This window comes from Paramisgurnus dabryanus, chromosome 2 (genome assembly GCF_030506205.2).
Source record: "Paramisgurnus dabryanus chromosome 2, PD_genome_1.1, whole genome shotgun sequence".
NCBI lineage: Eukaryota > Metazoa > Chordata > Actinopteri > Cypriniformes > Cobitidae > Paramisgurnus > Paramisgurnus dabryanus.
The window spans coordinates 59,897,973-59,918,603 of record NC_133338.1 but is presented as its reverse complement, the minus strand read 5'-3'; the positions used below and the strand labels follow the sequence as shown (position 1 = coordinate 59,918,603).

Here is a 20,631-nt window from a genome sequence, read left to right as displayed (position 1 = left end):
TAGGAATAAATTAATAAAATCAGTAATTCATGATGATAGTATTTTTATATGACATTAGGACTACACAAACATGCATTAAAAAAAATCATAAATTTAAAGCACATTGTACAAAATGCATGTGCGAGTTCAACCTGTTGACCTTGTCTGGCGCATGCACAAGGTTTCAGTTCAGCAGCTTCAGCAACGGAGATACACTATATATATTCAAGTAAGTGACATCTGTCAGTGTTGTAAATATGTTTGAGTTTTATTTAAATGTACCTCATTAAATCTTCCATAATAACCTTGGGAAAGCAGCTGTATTCCACACAAATTCCTACAGGTAGCTCGCGTCTTAATTGAAGGTAGCTCGCTCGTGGGTTTATTTATTTTCTGTGGTTATGGCTAGGGATGCACCGATACCATTTTTCCTCTTCCGATCCGATTCCGATACAAGAGTTTGCCAGTATCGGCCGATACCGATCCGATACCGATTTTTTTTCTTTTCTAACCTTAAAGTTAAAGAATATATACAACTCACTTGTTTATTAAGATTTATTTGTTTCTGGCAAAGAAATACAAAAATGCCCATTATGAAAAATGAAAACACAAGAAACCTTAAAAAAAGTATTAAGGCAGTAGCAAACAGTACTTTTAGCAGTTAGTGGTATAACAACCTAAACCATATACTGCAATTATTACATTAAATTAAATTATTTTCTGAAGAAAAGACAATATTATAAAGTGAATCTTATATTAGAACTCTTGAAGCACAATGCAAAATGTATTAAACAGTAAACCTTGCACTCATCAAAAGAAAATAGTGCAATGCAACATTGCAACAACCAATGGAACAACCATGTCTAAGTATTTAGACGTCACCAATGACAGAAACCTGTGGCAGGATTCACTTGATAAACATTGTCAGGTTTTTTTTTCAGGAATATTAGCATTTCTGCTCTCTCTGCTAGTAGTCGGTTTCTTTTTTCATCTAGGATGTTGGAGGCTGTGCTAAACAGTCTTTCACTCTCCACACTGGTACAGGGGGCAGAGAGAAATGCTGATGCAGTAGCAGCAAGGGCAGGGAAGCGAGAATTGTTTACTGCCCAGTACTGGAATGGATTTTCAGACCGAGGGATAAGTTTCTCTGTCATATATGTTTGTACTTGTACAAGAGCAGATGTTTGAATGATTCCTCCTTCAGATTCTTCTTGCTCCTTGTTGAGAACTTCATCGAACATCATCATGAAGGTGCTCTTGCTTGTGTGTCCACTTGACCCACTTGCCTCTGCATGAGAAACCATCTCTGCTGGATCTGCTGCAGTGGCTAAAGCAGTAGTTGCTGTTGTCTTTAGTGCATTTTCTATCTTCTCGACCTCTTGAATCAGGGCATTTTTTGCATGCATGGCAGCTTCTTCATTTGTAAAGCATCTGAGACAAAACAGGCATATTTTACTTATTACTTTACTTATTGTATGGTCGTTTTTATTAAAGTTGCCAGTTATTCTGCTGTTTTGAAAATTAGATAACCTGTATATCATACCCATTAAACAATTTGTCTTTATCCTTAATTTTTCCATAGAAATAAATGTCAAGATTTGGGTATTTCTTGCTATTTGAAAATAATTTTTAATTTTGTTTTGAGCTAAAATGTAAGTAAACTGCAAGTGAAATGTTTTACAGGCATTCTGAATAAATTCGTGAAAAGCATCAGTGACTTGATGTCACAATTTAATTTAGAAGTCTTTCTACTTTTAAAAATAGTTTTTTTATTATGTATTTTAATATATTTTAATTCAACAAATTAATGACCTATTTTTCTGAATAAATATACGCTTTTTTGATGTCATAAAAACTATTTTGATATAATGGTCAGTAATAACTAAAAAAAAAAAATAATACAGACATGACAACTGTAAACAAACCATCGGAGCCACAGCGGATCCGTTGCGGATGCAGCCTGGAGTCTGCTATCTGGAAAATTATTTTATATAGGCCAAAGAAAGGCCTTTAAATTTAATAATTAGTTTTAAAAAAAGATATAAAGTGTTTTTAATATTATTTTCGTTAAACAGTCAACGGACAACGAAACGAAATAAAAAGATCTAGTCAAAAATGCATAATGATCCGGATGGTTTCAACCACTTTATATAAAAATTAACGTACGCCCTATATCTGATTCTGCAAAATATTTTAACCATTATTGTAAAAAATGTTAATGCCGCAGTTACAACGAATAAATCATTGTAAAATGTACAAAAAATTTATCGTTGTTTTTTTTAAGCAATTAAAATCTATGGATCTATAAAACGAATTATACAACACTGATCTAAATTTTATTAATTTGTTTTTATGTAATAATAAAGCAATATTATACAATAAAAAATAACGTTGTCGTCTTCAAAGTTTTATAATAGAAAATATATTTTATTATGCGTAAGTGACTTTTTTAGTTCTTTTAGCTTACCTGTCTTTGTACCGTGGATCGAGTAAAGTTGCCAAGGTGTAAAGTGGTTCATCTTCGATGTTACCAAATCTTGTGTTGACCGCTTGTAGTAGCGTACTTTTCATTGTTTTAATCCCTGCGTCCGTGTCTCTCTCCTGAGATAGCAGACGTTTCAGAACTGAAATTGTTGGAATAACATCCGCTGTGGAAGAACTTGATGAGCTTATGGCTCGAGTCAGTTCTTCAAATGGTGACAGTACGATCATCGTTTTCTCCAGTAATGCCCAGTGGTTTGCAGTCATCGATGCAGGCAGCTCGTGGTCGGCAGCAAATGCACATAAAGTTCGCTTCTGTTCTAAGATGCTCTGAATCATGTAATATGTGCTGTTCCATCTGGTTTTGACGTCTTGCTGAAGACGCTTCAGTGGCATTTGAAATTCGCGCTGGAGATCCTGCAAACGCGAGTATGCTAACGGGGAATGTTTGAAGTGCCCCACAATTTTTCTAGCACTTGCAATCACGTCGCTTACACTTCGTTGTGACAAAAGTCCCTCGTTAACAACAAGCTGTAGTGAGTGCGCAACACAACCCAAACTAGGGACCCCAAGGTCATCCATAGCTTTCTTCATATTGCTGGCATTGTCCCTTAAAATCACATGTACTTTGGATATAGGGATTTTCCACCCATCCAACATTTCTTTGATGGATGCTGAAATCACGCTGCTGGTGTGAGACCCTCGTAATTCCTTAACGTTTAGCACAGCGCTTTGCAAAGCATAACTCGCATCCATCCAATGTGCAGTTAAACTTAAAAGAGACATGGGGCACACGTCGGAGCTCCAAATATCAGTAGTAAAGCTCAAGGACTGCACATCTTTTAATTTGTCTGCAATTTGAGATGAAACTTTAGAATACAGCTCAGGCAAAGCGGTCTCAGAAATGTACTTTCTAGACGGCAAACTGTATCGGGGTTCCAGATGTTCCATGAGGCGACGAAACCCGATGTTTTCCACAATGGAGAGGGGCTGATCATCGAGAACGATGAATTCCAAGAGCTTTTCTGTTATTTTTACAGCTTTTGCGCTCTGTTGTGCCATTTGTTTTTGACTCTGAAAAGCATCCGTCAGGGTCATCTGCTTTGACGGATCATCCTTTTTACGCTTAACTTGCGCGAACTCCGTGTGTTCTTTTGCATGATGCTTCTGAAGATGCTTGATTAAATTTGTTGTATTGTAATTCGAAATACTACGTCCACCTCGTGAAACTTTGGCTTTACAGACATTACAATTTGCAGTGCTACTTTCTGCTGAATCAAGCGTAAAATACTTCCAAATGAGCGACATGTTTAACGTGCTGAGGTAAATGGAAAGGGTGCCTGCTAAACTTGCCTGTCTGACGCAGACGGCTGTGTAACATATTTAATATCATATTTATTATATTTTCATTAATGCAATTTATTAAATAGGCCAAGTGTATTTTTTATATAAATTCAGGAAATAATCTATGATGTTTGCTGTTTATTAATCAACCACCACGGGATCGGATTTGGATCGGTCACGCATCACCGATACCCGATCCACTCAAAATGCTTGGATCAACGTCGATACCGATCCAAAATATCGGATCGGTGCATCCCTAGTTATGGCGCATTTGGATGTCTGGTTACAAGCCCCTGTGGTAAAGACTGGGTACGTGTTTGACGTCGCGTTGAGCTGTGTAGACCGGCGTATCATATGACATCAGTAATTTAACATGTATGATTCAAAAAGATAAGTCGGCGCAGGTGCGCCGGACGATCCGCGCAACGCTATGAAGCCCGGGCCGCGGCAACCGGACGATCCGCGCACATCTCGAGTCGAGGCACTATGGTTAAAATGGATGCCGTCATTTTCAGATTCATTTTTGATAAAACGAAAATACAGTCGTAACAAGTTCAATATCATCTCATATTTAAACATCAAATGTCAAGAGATACCAGAGAGCCATACGTGACATACATGCACATCCCTATTATGAATCCAAAAGCAGTAAATACTCTATGTTTGGATCATCTTTCTAAATCTGATCTTTAATAATTTTTTTTTTTATTCAAAATGTGGTATTTTTGGACGAATCCTACCCATATAAGAGGTGATAAAAAAGTATAAATAAATACAACATGAAAGTTTTTTGTTGTTGTTGTTTAAAATGATCTGTTCTTTCATGTGATGTATTGTATATTTATGTTTAAAGAAAAGCATTTTCTGGAAGGTATTACAATTTTGTGAAAAATAAAAAAAATGCTGGCACTGGCTGGCAACTTTTTTTTTTAAATGCTGGCGGGGAAAGAGTTCAAATCACAGTGAGTTAATAGACAGGTGTCTATGAACTCACTAATTTAGGTATAATGTGACACAAGTAGCTCTCGACCACTTTTATTTTTTAGAAAGTAGCTCTCCAATAAAAAAAGGTTGGAGACCCCTGATATATGTTCAGTACTGATATCATTAACAGTATTTATTGAGACCTGAATCCAAAATCAGGAGCAGGGTCTGCGCGAAATAATAAAAGTTATGAGAGGTGGCTTCTTAAAAGAGGATGCTAAAAAGAAAAAACAAACCAGAGCCTCAAAAATACCACCAGTTTCGTGATGAATACTAATAAGCAATAAACCTGCTCTGGAGCATCAGATATAATAACTGTCTCACTCTCATTTCGCTGTATCTCAAAATCAAATGTTGTTGACTGGTTAAGGGGTACTTGGCTTGAAAAAATCATAAAAAGGGGTACTTCAGTAGGGCTGGGCCGGTTTTGATTTTTTCTTACCGCGGTCGGTAATCAACAAATTCCCGCGGTTTTGCGGTTTATTGGCAAGACAACCAGTTAAATAACATGCATGATTTATTTATCTTTAATACAAAACATGTGCAAATTACTTAAGGAAGATGTAAAGTGAATATTATTTCCTCCCACATTTCTTCAATTACAACGTTCAACAACTTGAACAATTAATATTATCCGTTAAAAAAAATGTTAACGCATTGTGCGTGTCTACACGTGCCTACAGACATTTCGCCACTTTCTATCCTTAATTTATGAATGGCCTGTAAATGACGCAAATTATTGCTGCCCTGACGGTCTGGTAAAGTAACCATTTGAATGAGAAATCACTTGTACTGCATATGTGTCCGTGCTTGAGTATTGCTGGGAAGCTTTGTTCCACTCTTACATCCTTCTTAGACACATTATGCCCTCTGACATCTGGACCGGCCCGGGTCACACCTTCTGCTCCTTGGCTAACTGAGGTTCTCCGTGAGCATCGCTCCACACTCAGGGCTACAGAGAGGAAGTGGCGCAGATCGAATTATCCTTCTGATCTCTGCCTCTATCAGTGTCTTCTTGCCTCCTTCTCCAAGGATGTCTCCTCTGCAAAGACCCTATACTACCATTCAAAGATTAACAACTCACCTGACTCTCACACTCTCTTCAAGACCTTCTCTACCCTTCTTTGTCCCCCTGCCCCTCCACCTTCATCCGACCTAACGGCTGATGATTTTGCTTCCTTCTTTGTGAAGAAAACAAAAACTATTAGCAGTCAGTTCTCCGAGCCGCCGCTTCTTGCGCATTCTCAAATCCCTGAGACATGATCCCTTCCCTCCTTCTCTCTCCTATCCGAAGCAGATGTTTCCAAGGTCTTGGCTTCTAATCATCCGACTACCTGCCCGCTAGATCCCATACCCACCCATCTCCTCCAGGCCATCTCTCCGTCTGTTATCCCTGCTCTCACTCACATTATCAATTCATCCCTTTCCACTGGCACCTTCCCTGTAGCATTTAAAGAGGCCCGGATAACCCCGCTGCTGAAGAAACCCACTCTCAAGCCTGCTATACTAGAGAACTACAGACCCGTTTCTCTTCTTCCCTTCATTTCCAAGACTCTTGAACGCATTGTGTTCAACCAGCTCTCCACTTTCTTCACACAAAATAACTTCCTGGATAGCAATCAGTCTGGATTCAAAAGTGGTCACTCCACTGAGACTGCGCTGCTCTCAGTCATTGAGGCCCTAAGGCAGGCAAGGGCAGCCTCCAAATCATCTGTGCTGATCTTACTGGATCTATCTGCAGCTTTTGACACGGTCAATCACCGCATCCTCCTGTCGACTCTCATGTCTATGGGTGTCACTGACACAGCGCTTCTATGGTTCAAGTCGTACCTCTCAGATAGGTCATTTCGGGTATCCTGGAGAGGTGACGTCTCCGAACCCCAACGTCTTGATACCGGGGTCCCTCAAGGCTCTGTGCTTGGACCGCTGCTCTTTTCGATATACATGACATCCCTGGGCTCTGTCATTCGGAAACATGGCTTTTCCTACCACTGCTATGCAGACGACACTCAACTCCACTTGTCGTTCCACCCTGATGATCCTACGGTTTCTGCCCGCATCTCGGCATGCCTGAGGGACATCTCACTCTGGATGAAGGATCACCATCTCCAGCTTAACCTTGCGAAGACAGAACTGCTTGTCATATCATCTGAACCAAAGATTCAGCACAACTTTTCCATTCAGCTAGGTTCCTCGACCATCACGCCTTCCAAGACGGCCAAAAACCTGGGAGTGGTCATTGATGATCGGCTTAGCTTCATGGAGCATGTTGCCAGCACCGCTTGTTCTTGTAGATTCATCCTCTACAATATTAGGAAAATTAGACCTTTCCTAGATGAGCATGCTACGCAGGTCCTGGTCTAAGCTCTTGTCCTGTCCAGGCTGGACTACTGCAATGCGCTACTGGCAGGACTTCCAGCCTGCACGACCAAACCCCTACAGATGATTCAGAGTGGTCTTCAATGAGCCAAAGAGGGCGCACGTCACTCCTCTCTTTGTCAAATTACACTGGCTTCCTATAGCAGCCCGCATCAAATTTAAGGCTCTGCTCCTGGCCTTTAAAACCACCACTGGGTCAGCACCCCCTTGCCTTCGCTTGCTTATAGAGCCTTATGTACCCTCTCGATCACTGCGCTCTGCCACCGAGCGACGGCTTGTGGTACCATCTCAAAAAGGGAAGAAAACACTAACGCGTACCTTCTCAGGAACTGTCCCACAACTGTGGAATGATCTGCCGGTCGTGACACGATCAGCTGACACTGTAGCTGTCTTAAAGACTCGGCTAAAAACCCATCTCTTCCACCATTACCTTACTTCATAATTACAGATTTACTATCTTTCTTTAGTTACCCTTCTCTTTATCTCTATCTCTATTTACCTTTCTCTTTATATAAAAAATAAAATAAAAAACAATTACTAACATACCCTTGGCTATGTATATTGTGTTGGACTTGATGAGACTATTTCCAGTGCACTTATGTATTGCTGTTCTTATGTTGCCATAATTTCTTCTATTGTTTACCTCACTTTTAAGTCGCTTTGGACAAAAGCGTCTGCTAAATGTGAATGTAAATGTATTTAAGTGAACTATTTTCACCTGGGATAGCATTTGTTAACTCTTAACACCCCACCCTGGACCTCGGTAATTTTCAAACCCTGGCTACGGCCATGCTCACGCATGCACCCTCGTCTCTCTTACGTGACAGTCAGACCAATTGCAGCAATGCATCACATATGCTTAAACTTTTATGTAGCCATGCAACAATAATTTCAACGGATGCTTCACCTAAAATGCACCTCAATGCAAGTGAAGTGATGCAAACCAAATGCAGCGTTCTATTAAAAATGAATGTATGTATTTGTGCCGTACCAAACTGCAATGAAGCAACTGGTCTGACTGGGGCGTCACCCTTCCTCACGCACATTACGCTCGCACACACAGACACACACACACACAGGTTGTTACCATAGCAAATAGGTTCACCTCCGTAGGCTGCGTAAGCTCTCATCCTGAATGTTTATCATCCTGGAGCCGTTTGGATTTATTTTGTGAAGGATGGACGCACTTTTTTTGGACTTGAAGGTCGTGGACCCCGTAACATTACATTTAATCAACTGAAAGATCTAAAACATTTTCTAAAATATCAGAAAATGTGTTTGTCAAACAATGGACATATGCAACTCGGACAGCTTGGGGGTGAGTAAATCATGGGTTTAATATCATTTTTGGCCGAACTATCCCTTTAAGTGTGGTAACAGATTACATCCATTTTAATAAGGGTGTAAAGTTGACAAAGCAAGCATGCTCTCCTCAAAGTCGCATTCGCTTACAGTCCAACTTTTGAACAACAAATGAACTCTTTTTTTATGATTATTCATTTGGTTATGACACATACACACCTAAGTTATGTATCTTTTACTCATTATTAGCTAAATATGAAAATAATAAAATATCTTGTAACTTAAGTGCTAAGTGAAATTAACTTTAAACTATTTACACAACATCTATAGCCTAGATGACAGTTTATTTAGTGTCTCTCCTCCAAAAACCGACCACGATGGATGTGCTCTCTTTTAAGGTGCACTCATGGCAACACCGGGATGCAAAGACATCTTGCCAGATTCATAGGGCATAATTAAAAAAAATTCAGGGTCAATGCAAAATGTAACAGAGAAAAACTAATTAAATAGGACATTGTCTATCATTTAAAATTCTAACCAACATAAACGAAAACCCTACTGACAAATTAAGTATTTTTTGCCGAACTATTTTAAACATTCTTGCAAAAAGAAAGTTGTTGACTGACAACAGATTCACTACGCACAGCTCCTTGTTATGTCAAAATATGTCAGGAGTGGGCTATTGTCAGTCAGACCAAAGACCAGAGTTACGACTGCTACCGTCTTTTTATTCTAAAATTTCAGAACATAATCAGATAGTTTTAAGCTCTCTAAAATACACGTGGGAGATGGACGTCATTGTAATAATGTTACAGTATTGTTATTCTTTACACTTATCACTGGAACATGTATAACAATAATTATGCTCCTATACAGAAATAATAAATGATACATCAAAATATGTGTCAGCATATGGCTTCTAATCTCTCAAATGTCGCAGAGGTGAAGCTTCGCAGCACTTATGTGTTCAGAAATAGTTCTGCTTCAGTTATCATGCGGAGTAAACATTAAATGCTGCTTCACGTCAGAAACTTTAAAGAACAGGACAGCACCCTGCGGACTCTTATTTTGCCTGACAGAAAAAATCCAGGCCAATCAGATGAAGGGGGTGTTTTAGCGCAGACCACTGCTGTAAATGAAATATAAAAAACATTAACTGATTCGTATACCACAAATAAAAAATGAAAAACTGAGTCGTAATCTAGTTTTTCGTTTGTTAAATTAAACGGAAAACCAAACACGAGCCATTTATCGTTTCTCGTTCTTTGATTTCAGATATGATATCAAATGACCGAAAGATACACGGACCCACATCATTTTTGTTATGCATTATTTGTTTTGGTTGTTTAAAAATACACACAAAAAATTATCAGAATAATTGATCGATAAAGTGCTAGATTAATCGATTACAAAAAGATACAAAAAGCAGCCCTAATTTGTGGGCACTGAAGGCTGTTTTTTGAAAAGCAAGTGAAATACTCAATAATATGATTTTGCACATCTTTAAACCAACAACGATATATCACAAACGATATATCTTGCACACCCCAGCGACCACTCACCTTCATCTGCCTTCATGAAAACCTTCTGATGCGAACAGCAGGGTTACGTGAATGTCTGAGCTGGACACGCCATAGGGCTGCCTGTGAACCGGCTTGAATCTGGCAATACAATACGTTTCACATTGCGATACTGTAAGTGAGACGATATTCGGACTTTTTTTTACACGGGGAATAGAATAGGATATAATTTTAGGAAAGCTGGCATCAAAAACACACAACCATATGTGACCAGTCACGGAAAGTAGGGACACAAGTCGGATCTGGGCATTTTGAGTTATTCACAGATTCTGAAAGTGCAGTTTCTAAGCTTTCCAACGATGTGTAACACATGGAAATCTGATAAGATTTGGAGAAGTTGTGGCCATTTGAATATAGGAACTCAGAAATACTCAAACCGAGAAAATCGAGACGAAAGGGACTCTTCTTTTCAGCTGGGGGAGACAATAGGGCTCATTTACATCTCATTAAGCTAAGCCATGCCCCCTGTAAAACCCTTTTTGAGATGTTCTAGCATCATATGTAGTATTTTATGACCAAATGACAACCCGCAAAAATAAACATGACTCTTTTACCTTTGTGGGGATCACAAGTCGAATCCAGTCTGTTTCAGATTATCCAATGACCATATTTGTCACAAATGCGTATAATCCGTGAAATATAGATTGTTTACATCAGATTTTGCATGAATGTCTGGTAATACAATATAATATATAATCTGAAGACTATTTAAATCGTAACATGTAAGGGTATATGAGCTTACACTCCGTTAAACACATGAACCCGCCTTCAAAGTTTGTATTTAAAATAGGGAAGTAGTATAATAGATCATCCAAACAGCGCCGTCGAAAACGTGACATCCTTTAGAGAGGTTACCAATGGCTCGCTCGTTCCTCCATCAGCCAATGACTTCATGGAAAATATTGATAGACAAAACATGTAGCCAATTATATGAAGAATACAACGATATCTGTGTAACTTCTGTGTGTTTGGACTCATGCTGCGCTGCAAGAACTGACATAGAGATGACGTCAAAGTACCGCGAGAGCGAGTCGAAATTAAACTACTCCGTAAGATTTCTTGAAGAGCTCTCGCGGTACTTTGACGTCTTGACTGCGGCGCCGCATAAAGTCAGTGACGCGGCTGACGTACGATGCGGCTGACTGTTATTTGTTCCGCCCCAGCTTCTTTTATTTTTCTTTTGTTTTGTGCGCCCGAGCTTTACAGTCTGGGGAGACGCAGGCTATAAGTTTGAAAAAAAAAAAAAAAACTTGGCAAACATATCTGAGGAACAGGGCAGCGCGTCACTACAGTCACGTGACTTCACGCTCGAGCCGGAAGAGAAGACAATGCTGAATAAAGTCGTAATTCTGCTATTTTTGGACCAAACTGTATTTTCGATGCATCAACACAATCTTACTGACCCACTGATGTTACATGGACTACTTTGATTATGTTTTTATTAACTTTCTGGACATGGAAACCATACATAGATTTTCCATGAAGGGGAAAGCTCTCGGACTAAATCTAACGATAAAACATCTTAAACTGTGTTCCGAAGATGAACGGAGGTCTTCCGAGTTTAGAACGACATAAGGGTGAGTCATTACTTACATTATTTTCATTTTTGGGCGAACTATCCTTATTTAGTAGTCACGCTGTTCCCTTTGGGGGCGGAGGCGAAAACACAAGCTTATACAGTATGTAAATATACACACAGACAATGACGCCCCCCCGCTGCACGCTAGAATCTCCGGAAAAACAAGCCTATTTTAACCGCAAAATGTACGCTTTTAAATATACAAAAACTGCTATCTCAAACATGGAGAGGCTTCTTTGTGATCTCAACTAACAGATTCTGCAATAAAACGAAAATCACAAATTTCGAAAAAAAAACTTTGTTTCTCATTTTCTCGAAACTTGTGCTGCCGACTTGAGTCCCTGGTTTCCGTGACGGGTCACATATATAAACCTTAGCAAAAAATATTTTAATTGTGTGAACTTGCCCGGACCCGTGCAGAACCAAACCAAATGTAATACCCAAACCCCTCTTAATTGACAGCTGGACCAGGTTGGCACATATTACGGGTGACTTTTTGTTCTTAAGTTAGCTTACATAATAAGGACTGTTTGCCGTTTAACACTCTGGGGTCGACGGCGGCGCGGGCGCCGCAAACTCTTTATTTTTCAATCACTCCGCAAAGAGACTTAAATTACTCTGCTGATTTTTGACATACATATATGATTTATACATCATTTAAAACGTTAAAGTGTCTATTTTTTTTTCTGTCCACTCCCAATAAAAACAGAATGTTGTGCTTTTCGCAAAATTAAGAAAATAAACATGATGCGCGTTTTGTTCTCTCTCCCTCAGTGAAGTCCTTTCAGAAACGCGTCAGAAAAATAAACTGTAACTTAACGAATACTTGTCGTAGAAACAAAAGATAAATGTCTACATAATGCTTGGAATGTCTCCTTTTAAATGATGTAAGTGATATTGAAAACAGATATTGTCATTCGGTGTAAACTGTATGAGAAGGAGGAGAAGTACCGTATTTCGCCAGTTACCTCATTATCTGTAATGAGATCGGATCGCCACACCCCTGCGCCATTGAAGTGAATGAGCAGAAACATCCATATGCATGACTCGTGCCTCCTGCAGTCAATTGATACGCAATCCACAATCCAGTCTCTCCATTCCTTGTTGTTCCATCCGATTGCACCAAACATGACATCTAAATCCTTATTTACTTGCGTATGTGTATCAGTATCTCCAGACGGGAGTGTTTTCTTTGTCTTCCGTCAAACAGTTCACGCGATTGGAACGCACACACAAACACGCGAGTCAGGAAACTCGACGCGCTTTTTGGTATTCTTATAAAATACGCGATTGCAAACAGTACAATCCTTATTTAGCTGCGTCTAAGCGCATATCTCCGCACAGCAAGTTTATTAAACACAGGATCACTCGCGTGTGCACACATTCACTGCTTTCATGATCAACACATGAGGTAATGGCGGCGGCTGTAAACAAACACTGATAAGTTTACCACGCGTGTCACTTGTTGTGTTTCTACTATAATGATTACAAAAACACAAATAAGAGTCCGATAGGCAGTTGTTCTTTTGAGCTTTTTACTGCACAAAAGTAAACATCTCGCTGGCCAACCAAACACTAACCCTGTGTTGAAGTGTGTTCATTTTACGATGGCCAAACAGTACCTTTACCATGATTAGGCTACTATGGTTTTTAAAAGGTAACTTATACTTGTGAAATTAATAGAAAATATTTCAATAGAAATATATATAAATATATATATATATATATATATAGTGTGTGTGTGTATTTACATTATATTGAAAAGTAAACCTCATTATGGTTTTACTACAGATAAAGTTACATTCCTGTTGAACATCCCCACAAGGCTCATTATGTGGCTCATTATTCAACTCTTTTGTCTCTCAGCTGTCAATCACTGATTATTCAGGAGCTTTCCCGCCTCCGCGCATACAGCTTTTCCCAAGCAAAAGTGTCTTAGAAATTGTAAATCAATATCTTGCTTTATGTGATTGAGTAGGCCATATGATTTTCACATCATTTTGAATGTTTAGAATGAGTTTTGTGGAGTTATATCAGTTACTTAAAAATTTTGCTTTTTCAAAAACCAACATTTTTCTCTCAAAAATACAAACATGTACATACATGTTGATTATATGATATTGTAGCCCAGTTTGTGCTGAACACAGTGTTATGAGACTTTTGCCATTAATATGTTTTTAAGCAACTGAAAAAAGCACAAATGTCAGTGCATGTCAAAACTTCCCCAGGGCCCTAAAAACCCCTTAGACCCCAGAGGGTTAAACTATAATAATGATTGCTCGTTCAGTGCAATGGGCCTGACATTGGCATTGCTTATTTGCTACCATCTTTGTGCTCTCTGAGCAAACATTTTGTATATAAAAAGACAGCTCAGTCAAAAGAAGTGTGAGAAAGTATGTAAAAGTAAAGTTTAGACTTTTAAAACAGGAGCCGGTTGTTGTCAGTCACCAAAGAAACCGGAGGAGCACATGACCGATCATGCTCAGGTTTTACACAGAGTGTTAATCAGACCCGGACCCCAAAGTAATTAAACTAGGAGTGAACCTCTAAACACAGTTAGAGACACACTTGTCATCTCCCCTCGTCTTTAGCAAATCAAAACATTTTATTTTCAACAATGTATTTGTTTCAGAGATCAGTTTAGGCCCTAGCCAGACCCATAAATATATACAGACCGAAGTTCACTCCGGTTCAGGGACGTAACTGAGACAACCCCTGTGCGTCCGGTGAAACCGTCTTTACCCCAGTGTTTCTCTTGTCTATTGTCTGGTATTGTTGCTTGTAATGATTTCTAGTGTTCTGTGTTCCTGGTATCTTACCAATGTGAAGTTTTGTGTTTTATATTAATAACATTACACTTTAAGGGCAGTTTATTTTCCAACTCACCCCAAATTTGCTTGATGGGGTTGAGGTCTGGACTTTGAAGGGGCCAGTTAGGAAAATTACCTAAATCTCCTTATGATGCCTACCACTGTATCTACAAATGCTTTATAAACCATAGAATAGAGCCATTATCAGAGATGATTTCCAGAAGTCTTGAGGAAATATTGACACTATGCCAGAGATAAGAGCTGCTGTGATTGCTACAAAAGGTGGACATACCAAACATGAAAGTTTAAAGTGAAAAAAAAGTACGACTCACATCATCTGATATTTGTTGTGCTCAGAGCAAACGTCATTATGAAATTAAATTCATGTTTTGGAAGCAAACAAATGTAAATAACTACCTTTATATACAAACAATTAATACAAAATTATGTACACAAAATATCTAATTTTTTTATAAAGAAAATGGCTTCTTCTGTTTATGGATGTTAACCGATGACCGTTTGAATGATGGTTTACCGTATCAACGTTAACCGGTTAAAGTTGTCGTTTGTCGGTTAAAAAAAGGTGATCTCTAAATTAGGCTATTATAGACAGTGTGGACTACACGCTACTAAAGTTAGCCATCTCATTCTATTTTCCAGGATCTTTTTGTGTGAAGTGAACAAATCTCTCACACTCAATTTTTCATAACTCGCCTGTTTATACTTACACTCACCTAAAGGATTATTAGGAACACCTGTTCAATTTCTCATTAATGCAATTATCTAATCAACCAATCACATGGCAGTTGCTTCAATGCATTTAGGGGTGTGGTCCTGGGGCCTCATTTATAAAACTGTGCGTAGAATCCTTACTAAAAGTCTACATACGCATAACAGCCAAAAATACCAGCAAGCAATATTACTTTTATAAATCACAGATCACCTGAAAATGTGCGTACATGAACCTCACATCCCGCCCTTTACACGATCCACTGTGCACCACGGACATGGCAAATGGCTAACAGAAAACTTTACACGACTGGCATGATGTTGAACTGTTCCGCCATACAACTGAAGAATTTCAACAGCTATAACATTCCAACGTGCATATCAGTCATTAAACAACTTGGACTTCTTCGCCGGCCCCGCTACATTCACAGAAGTTGCAATCAAAAGTTTGTTTTCTCCCGGTCTGATCATCATAACATCACATCTCTGTGGTCTAGCGTGCGCACTGTCGCATCTTGAACACGTCATCAGAGCGCTTCCGCTCCTAGGACTAATAACGTTGGAAAACGTGGAGTGGATTTCAGTCTACTCCAGCCAATACAGAGATTCACTGCTGCAACAAATATCAAGATTGGACTTTTTAATGCACAATCCATCACAAATAAATCTTGCCTCATACAGGACCATATTATTGATAAGTGTTTGGATATGATGTGCCTTACAGAAACCTGGCATCAACCAGATGTTTATTTTTCTTTAAATGAGACCTGTCCTCCTGGCTACTGTTATTTACAGAAAGCCCGCAGCACAGGGCGTGGCGGTGGTTTGGCTGTCATCCACCGAAGTGACCTGATGTTGTCCCCTATAACCCTGCCTGAGCACTCTTCATTTGAATGCCTTGCATTTAAATGTAAGCACCCTCTCTCCACGACAATACTTCTTATTTATCGGCCACCCAAACCAAACTCAGCTTTCATCCCAGAGATATCGAATCTCCTCTCAACCATCTGCACACTGTCTGCCAATATCATCCTACTTGGAGATATGAATATTCACGTAAATTCCTCCACCTGCCGTTCTGAAACAGAATATCTTCAATTACTTGACTGTTTTAATCTGACACAACTTGTCGATGCTCCCACTCATAACAGGGGCCACACTCTCGACCTAGTCATCACAAACTCCGCTCATCTTAGCGATCTCCTGGTGTATGACCTGGGCGTCTCTGACCACAAGGCAATCTCCATGAAGATGTCCTTACCAACTGTCCTCATCAAGCCCAAACGCCAAATCTGTTTCAGAAACCTGAAAAACATCAACCCGAAGACTTTGGCCTCCGACCTTCAGCACTATCTTTCTGTAAACTGTTTACCAGCTATGGACTCAGTGGACTACTATAATAACACACTCAGAAGCATTTTGGACCAGTTAAAACCAAAACTGTCACTTTCTCCCGATCAGCCCCCTGGTACACTGGTGAGCTGCGTAAAATGAAGACAGCTGGGCGTGCCATTGAGAGGAGATACAAAGCCACAGGTCTCACTGTACACAAGCTCGCCTTTCGGGAACACCAGAAAGGCTATTCAAAGTCACTTACAGAGGCACGATCACAGTTCTACTCAAACATTATCAGAAACAATCCTGGAAACTCCAAAAAACTGTTTTCCACCATAAATCATCTTCTCAAACCACAAACCTCATCAATCACAGAAACTACAGAAGAGCACTGTAATAACTTTCTAGACTTTTTCAAAACAAAAATAGACTCAATTTATTCCTCTTTTCCTGGACCCACAGCTTGCAATATCTGAGCCACTCCATCATTTCCCAGAAATATCACAACAAGAGGTTGAGATGTTAATAAAAAGGTCGAATCCCACCAACTGTGCCCTCGATCCCTTTCCTACAGCTCTAGTAAAAGCAAACCTCTCTGCAATAAGCCCTTTGATTACCAATGTAATAAACCACTCTCTTCAGTCTGGCAATGTTCCATCTGCCCTTAAAACTGCCATAATCAGACCACTTCTCAAAAAACCCACCCTTGATCCAGATGTTTTTGCAAATTACACACCCATCTCAAATCTCCCATTTCTCTCCAAAGTTCTGGAAAAAGTTGCTGCCATCCACCTCCAGGAACATCTCAAACACAACAACCTTTTCGAAAAATTCCAGTCTGGTTTCCGTTCTGCTCATAACACAGAAACAGCTCTGTTGAGAGTCACAAATGACCTACGAATGGCAGCTGATACTGGTTCGCCTTCCCTTCTTGTACTCCTCGATCTGTCTGCGGCTTTCGACACTGTTGACCATGGAATATTTCTAAACCGGTTACACCAAACCATTGGACTCACTGACACTGCTCTAAATTGGTTTAAATCGTACCTCACTGGCAGAACAGAGTACATTTCACTTGGAAGTACAAGGTCCCGACAACACATAGTCACCTGCGGGGTCCCTCAGGGGTCAGTCCTTGGCCCCCTACTTTTCATCACTTAAATCCTACCCCTCGGCCACATCATCAGCCGCTATGGAGTCTCATTTCACTGCTATGCCGATGACACACAATTGTACATGAAATCAGGAACACACAATTCTGCAGCTTCATCTCTATCATCTCCGTCTTCTGCACTTACTGCCTGTCTTGAGGAGATAAAAGTGTGGATGAATCTCAACTTCCTCCAGTTAAATAGTTCTAAAACTGAGGCAATTCTTGTTGGCACCTCACACCAGACCCAGTCCTCCTCCATAACCGGTATAACTATCTCTGGTCATGTCATTCCCCTCTCCACAACTGTCACCAATCTTGGTGTAAGATTTGACCCACAACTCACCTTCGAAGCCCACATCAAAAACCTCTGCAAGATTTCCTTCTACCATCTCAGAAATATTGCAAAACTCCGTTCCACACTCACCTTAGCAGATGCTGAAAAGCAAAGTCCATGCCTTTATCTCCTCCAGACTGGATTACTGTAATGCACTTCTCATCGGGATCTCTAATAAAAACCTGCAGAGACTGCAATATGTCCAAAATAGCGCTGCAAGGATCCTGATGAGAGTGCGAAAATATGATCACATCACACCCATTCTTCATTCACTTCACTGGCTCCCCATTCATGCCAGGATTGAATACAAGGTTGCCCTTCTCACTCACCAGTGCATTTATGGAAATGCTCCCTCATACCTGAAAGAACTAGTAACCATACAAACCACAACCCGATCCCTCCGTTCAACAAATTCCAACCGCCTCCCCCCCCCCATAAAAAATGAATCATTTAAATTTAAAAACATAAATAGTAAATTCATTTTACATAACAGACTTGCATTAACTTGTACACGTGAGAGTAAATATTTATTTAAATGTAAAAGGCGAACACATGTTTCTTTATGCAGGTTTTCACATCATATTTAGGAATAACGATAGCATAGAGAAAAATGATTGTCCGGGAGCTTGATGGCTGTATTTACACACTTTCACACTTGATGATAAAAATGCACATTAATTAAGGATAATTTTTGGTTATTAACACTGTGTTCTGCAGTTATGTAATGGATATTTGATGCTATCCATCTGTCGGTTCATATCGCGCTCCCGTAGTGGACAACGTGAACTTAAGTCAGCGCTGATTAAATATTTAAAATGATTTTTGATTTAAGATTGAATTTTACAAGATGTATATTAGGGATGTCACGGTACCAAAAATCTAGTAGTCGGTACCAATACCACAAAAAGTACACGGTACTCTGTACCTAAGTCGGTACCACAGTGTGTAAAAAAGAACAATTATACTTAAACATTGTTTTTTTATTAAAACATTTCAACATTATAGAAAACTTTTAACTCTTTCACCGCCAGCGTTTTTAAAAAAAGTTGCCAGCCAGCGCCAGCGTTTTTCATGATTTTCACCAAAGTTTAATGCCTTCCAGAAAATGTTCTTCTTTAAATATATAAACATACAATATACCAAATGAAAGAACAGACCCTCTGCTTTCAAACAAAAAAAAACCGTTTCATCCTACCTTCAGTGGTTCTTTTGCAATCAGCTTTTGAATTAGGTTTCTGCAAAAACACCACATTTTGAGCAAAAAGCAGAGATAATTCAATTTTTGTGACGGACTTTTCATAGAGATCCGATTCAGAGCGATCTTTAAAACAGACACGGACATGCAGCAGCTTGACATAGGGCAATACTTCCGGTTTTAAAAAGTTGCGGAAGGGCGCCACCTGGTGGATAATAGCGGTATTGCGGAAAGACGGAAAATCTCGTCATTGGCGGGGAAGCGTTTTCTCTTAATTGACGAGATATCTCGTCAATGGCGGGGAAAGAGTTAAGAGCTTCTGTTTAGGTTGTCTGTGTTAATGTTTGTTGACTTTTCTCATGACTCTCTTGGTGTACATCCTCCTCTGGCTGATACTGTTAAAGAGAGAGAGAATAAGAAATACATTTTATTTATTTAACATACTGTCTGACAATGACTAATAAATCAGCTAAAGCTACAGGTGCTAAGGTGCACTTATAAACATACGCACGCACAAACACACACATACTCTGAATGCAAGCATTAGTTTAATATCACTCACATTGTTGCAGGATGAAAATAGTTATTAAAAACCCTTAACATTTTAATACTTCATCCAGTAACATTAGGCTACATTTTGCTGAAAGGATGACTAAATGGCGATGCATGGTCGCCCGTTTATAGATAGTTATAATGTTGCAAATGCATCGTCATTAACAAATAACTGACTTACACAAAACATTAACATCTAGCATAAAGTTAGCTGGTTACATGGCATTTATGCCAGCTGCCTCAAACAAACATAATATAGGGTCTGGGTTTCAGTATAAAATTAAAGTTTTACAGTTTGTATATAATGTTAATGTGAATTAAAACTTACCTTGAATTCTTTAAAGAGATCGGGGTGTCTGTCTTTCAAGAGCTTTGCCATATTCTATGTTTGATAGCGACAAACTACTTTAGAGAGATTCCCGTGTGCTCATACGAGGCGTTCTTCCTCTTCTTTAACTCTTGTGGAGCGTCAAATACACACGCGCATATATGCTGCCCCCATCAGTCCCGGAAGAGTATTGCAGTCTCGGTACCTCCGGTACCAGAGAAAGCAGGTACCGTCATGTTTAAAAAATTTTTTGGTATCGACTTGGTATCGAAGTATCGGTTCTCGTGACATCCCTAATGTATATGAAACAATTATCACTCAGTACAAGCACAAATAACACTGCTGGATTTCATCATCATGATAACGTGGATTTAACGTATGATATAGAGTGAAATTACATATGTGTGTTATCAATATTTATAATTGTTCTTGTCATATTTACTTTCTTCAATCTGATTTCAGTTCACTTTTTCGCCATCTGTGTCGCCAATTCCCATTAATTGTCTGCAAAATGTGTGTACGCATGGGTCAGAGTTTGCTTACAGGTGCGCACATTCTGCCATCAAG

At 39.4% G+C, this 20,631-nt stretch overlaps 2 protein-coding genes across 8 annotated transcripts in view; one reads left to right on the top strand and one right to left on the bottom strand.

Annotated features, from left to right (window-relative positions):
- nrxn2b (neurexin 2b) overlaps window positions 1-20,631 on the top strand; it is a 339,687-nt gene that overhangs the window by 15,604 nt on the left and 303,452 nt on the right. The window lies entirely within an intron of this gene.
- On the bottom strand, window positions 858-3,768 carry LOC141281584 (zinc finger BED domain-containing protein 4-like). Its single transcript, XM_073813469.1, has 2 exons — window positions 2,447-3,768; window positions 858-1,410 (listed from the first exon to the last, which is right to left on the bottom strand). Exons 1-2 carry the CDS (start codon window positions 3,766-3,768, stop codon window positions 858-860), a joined length of 1,875 nt encoding a protein of 624 aa, XP_073669570.1.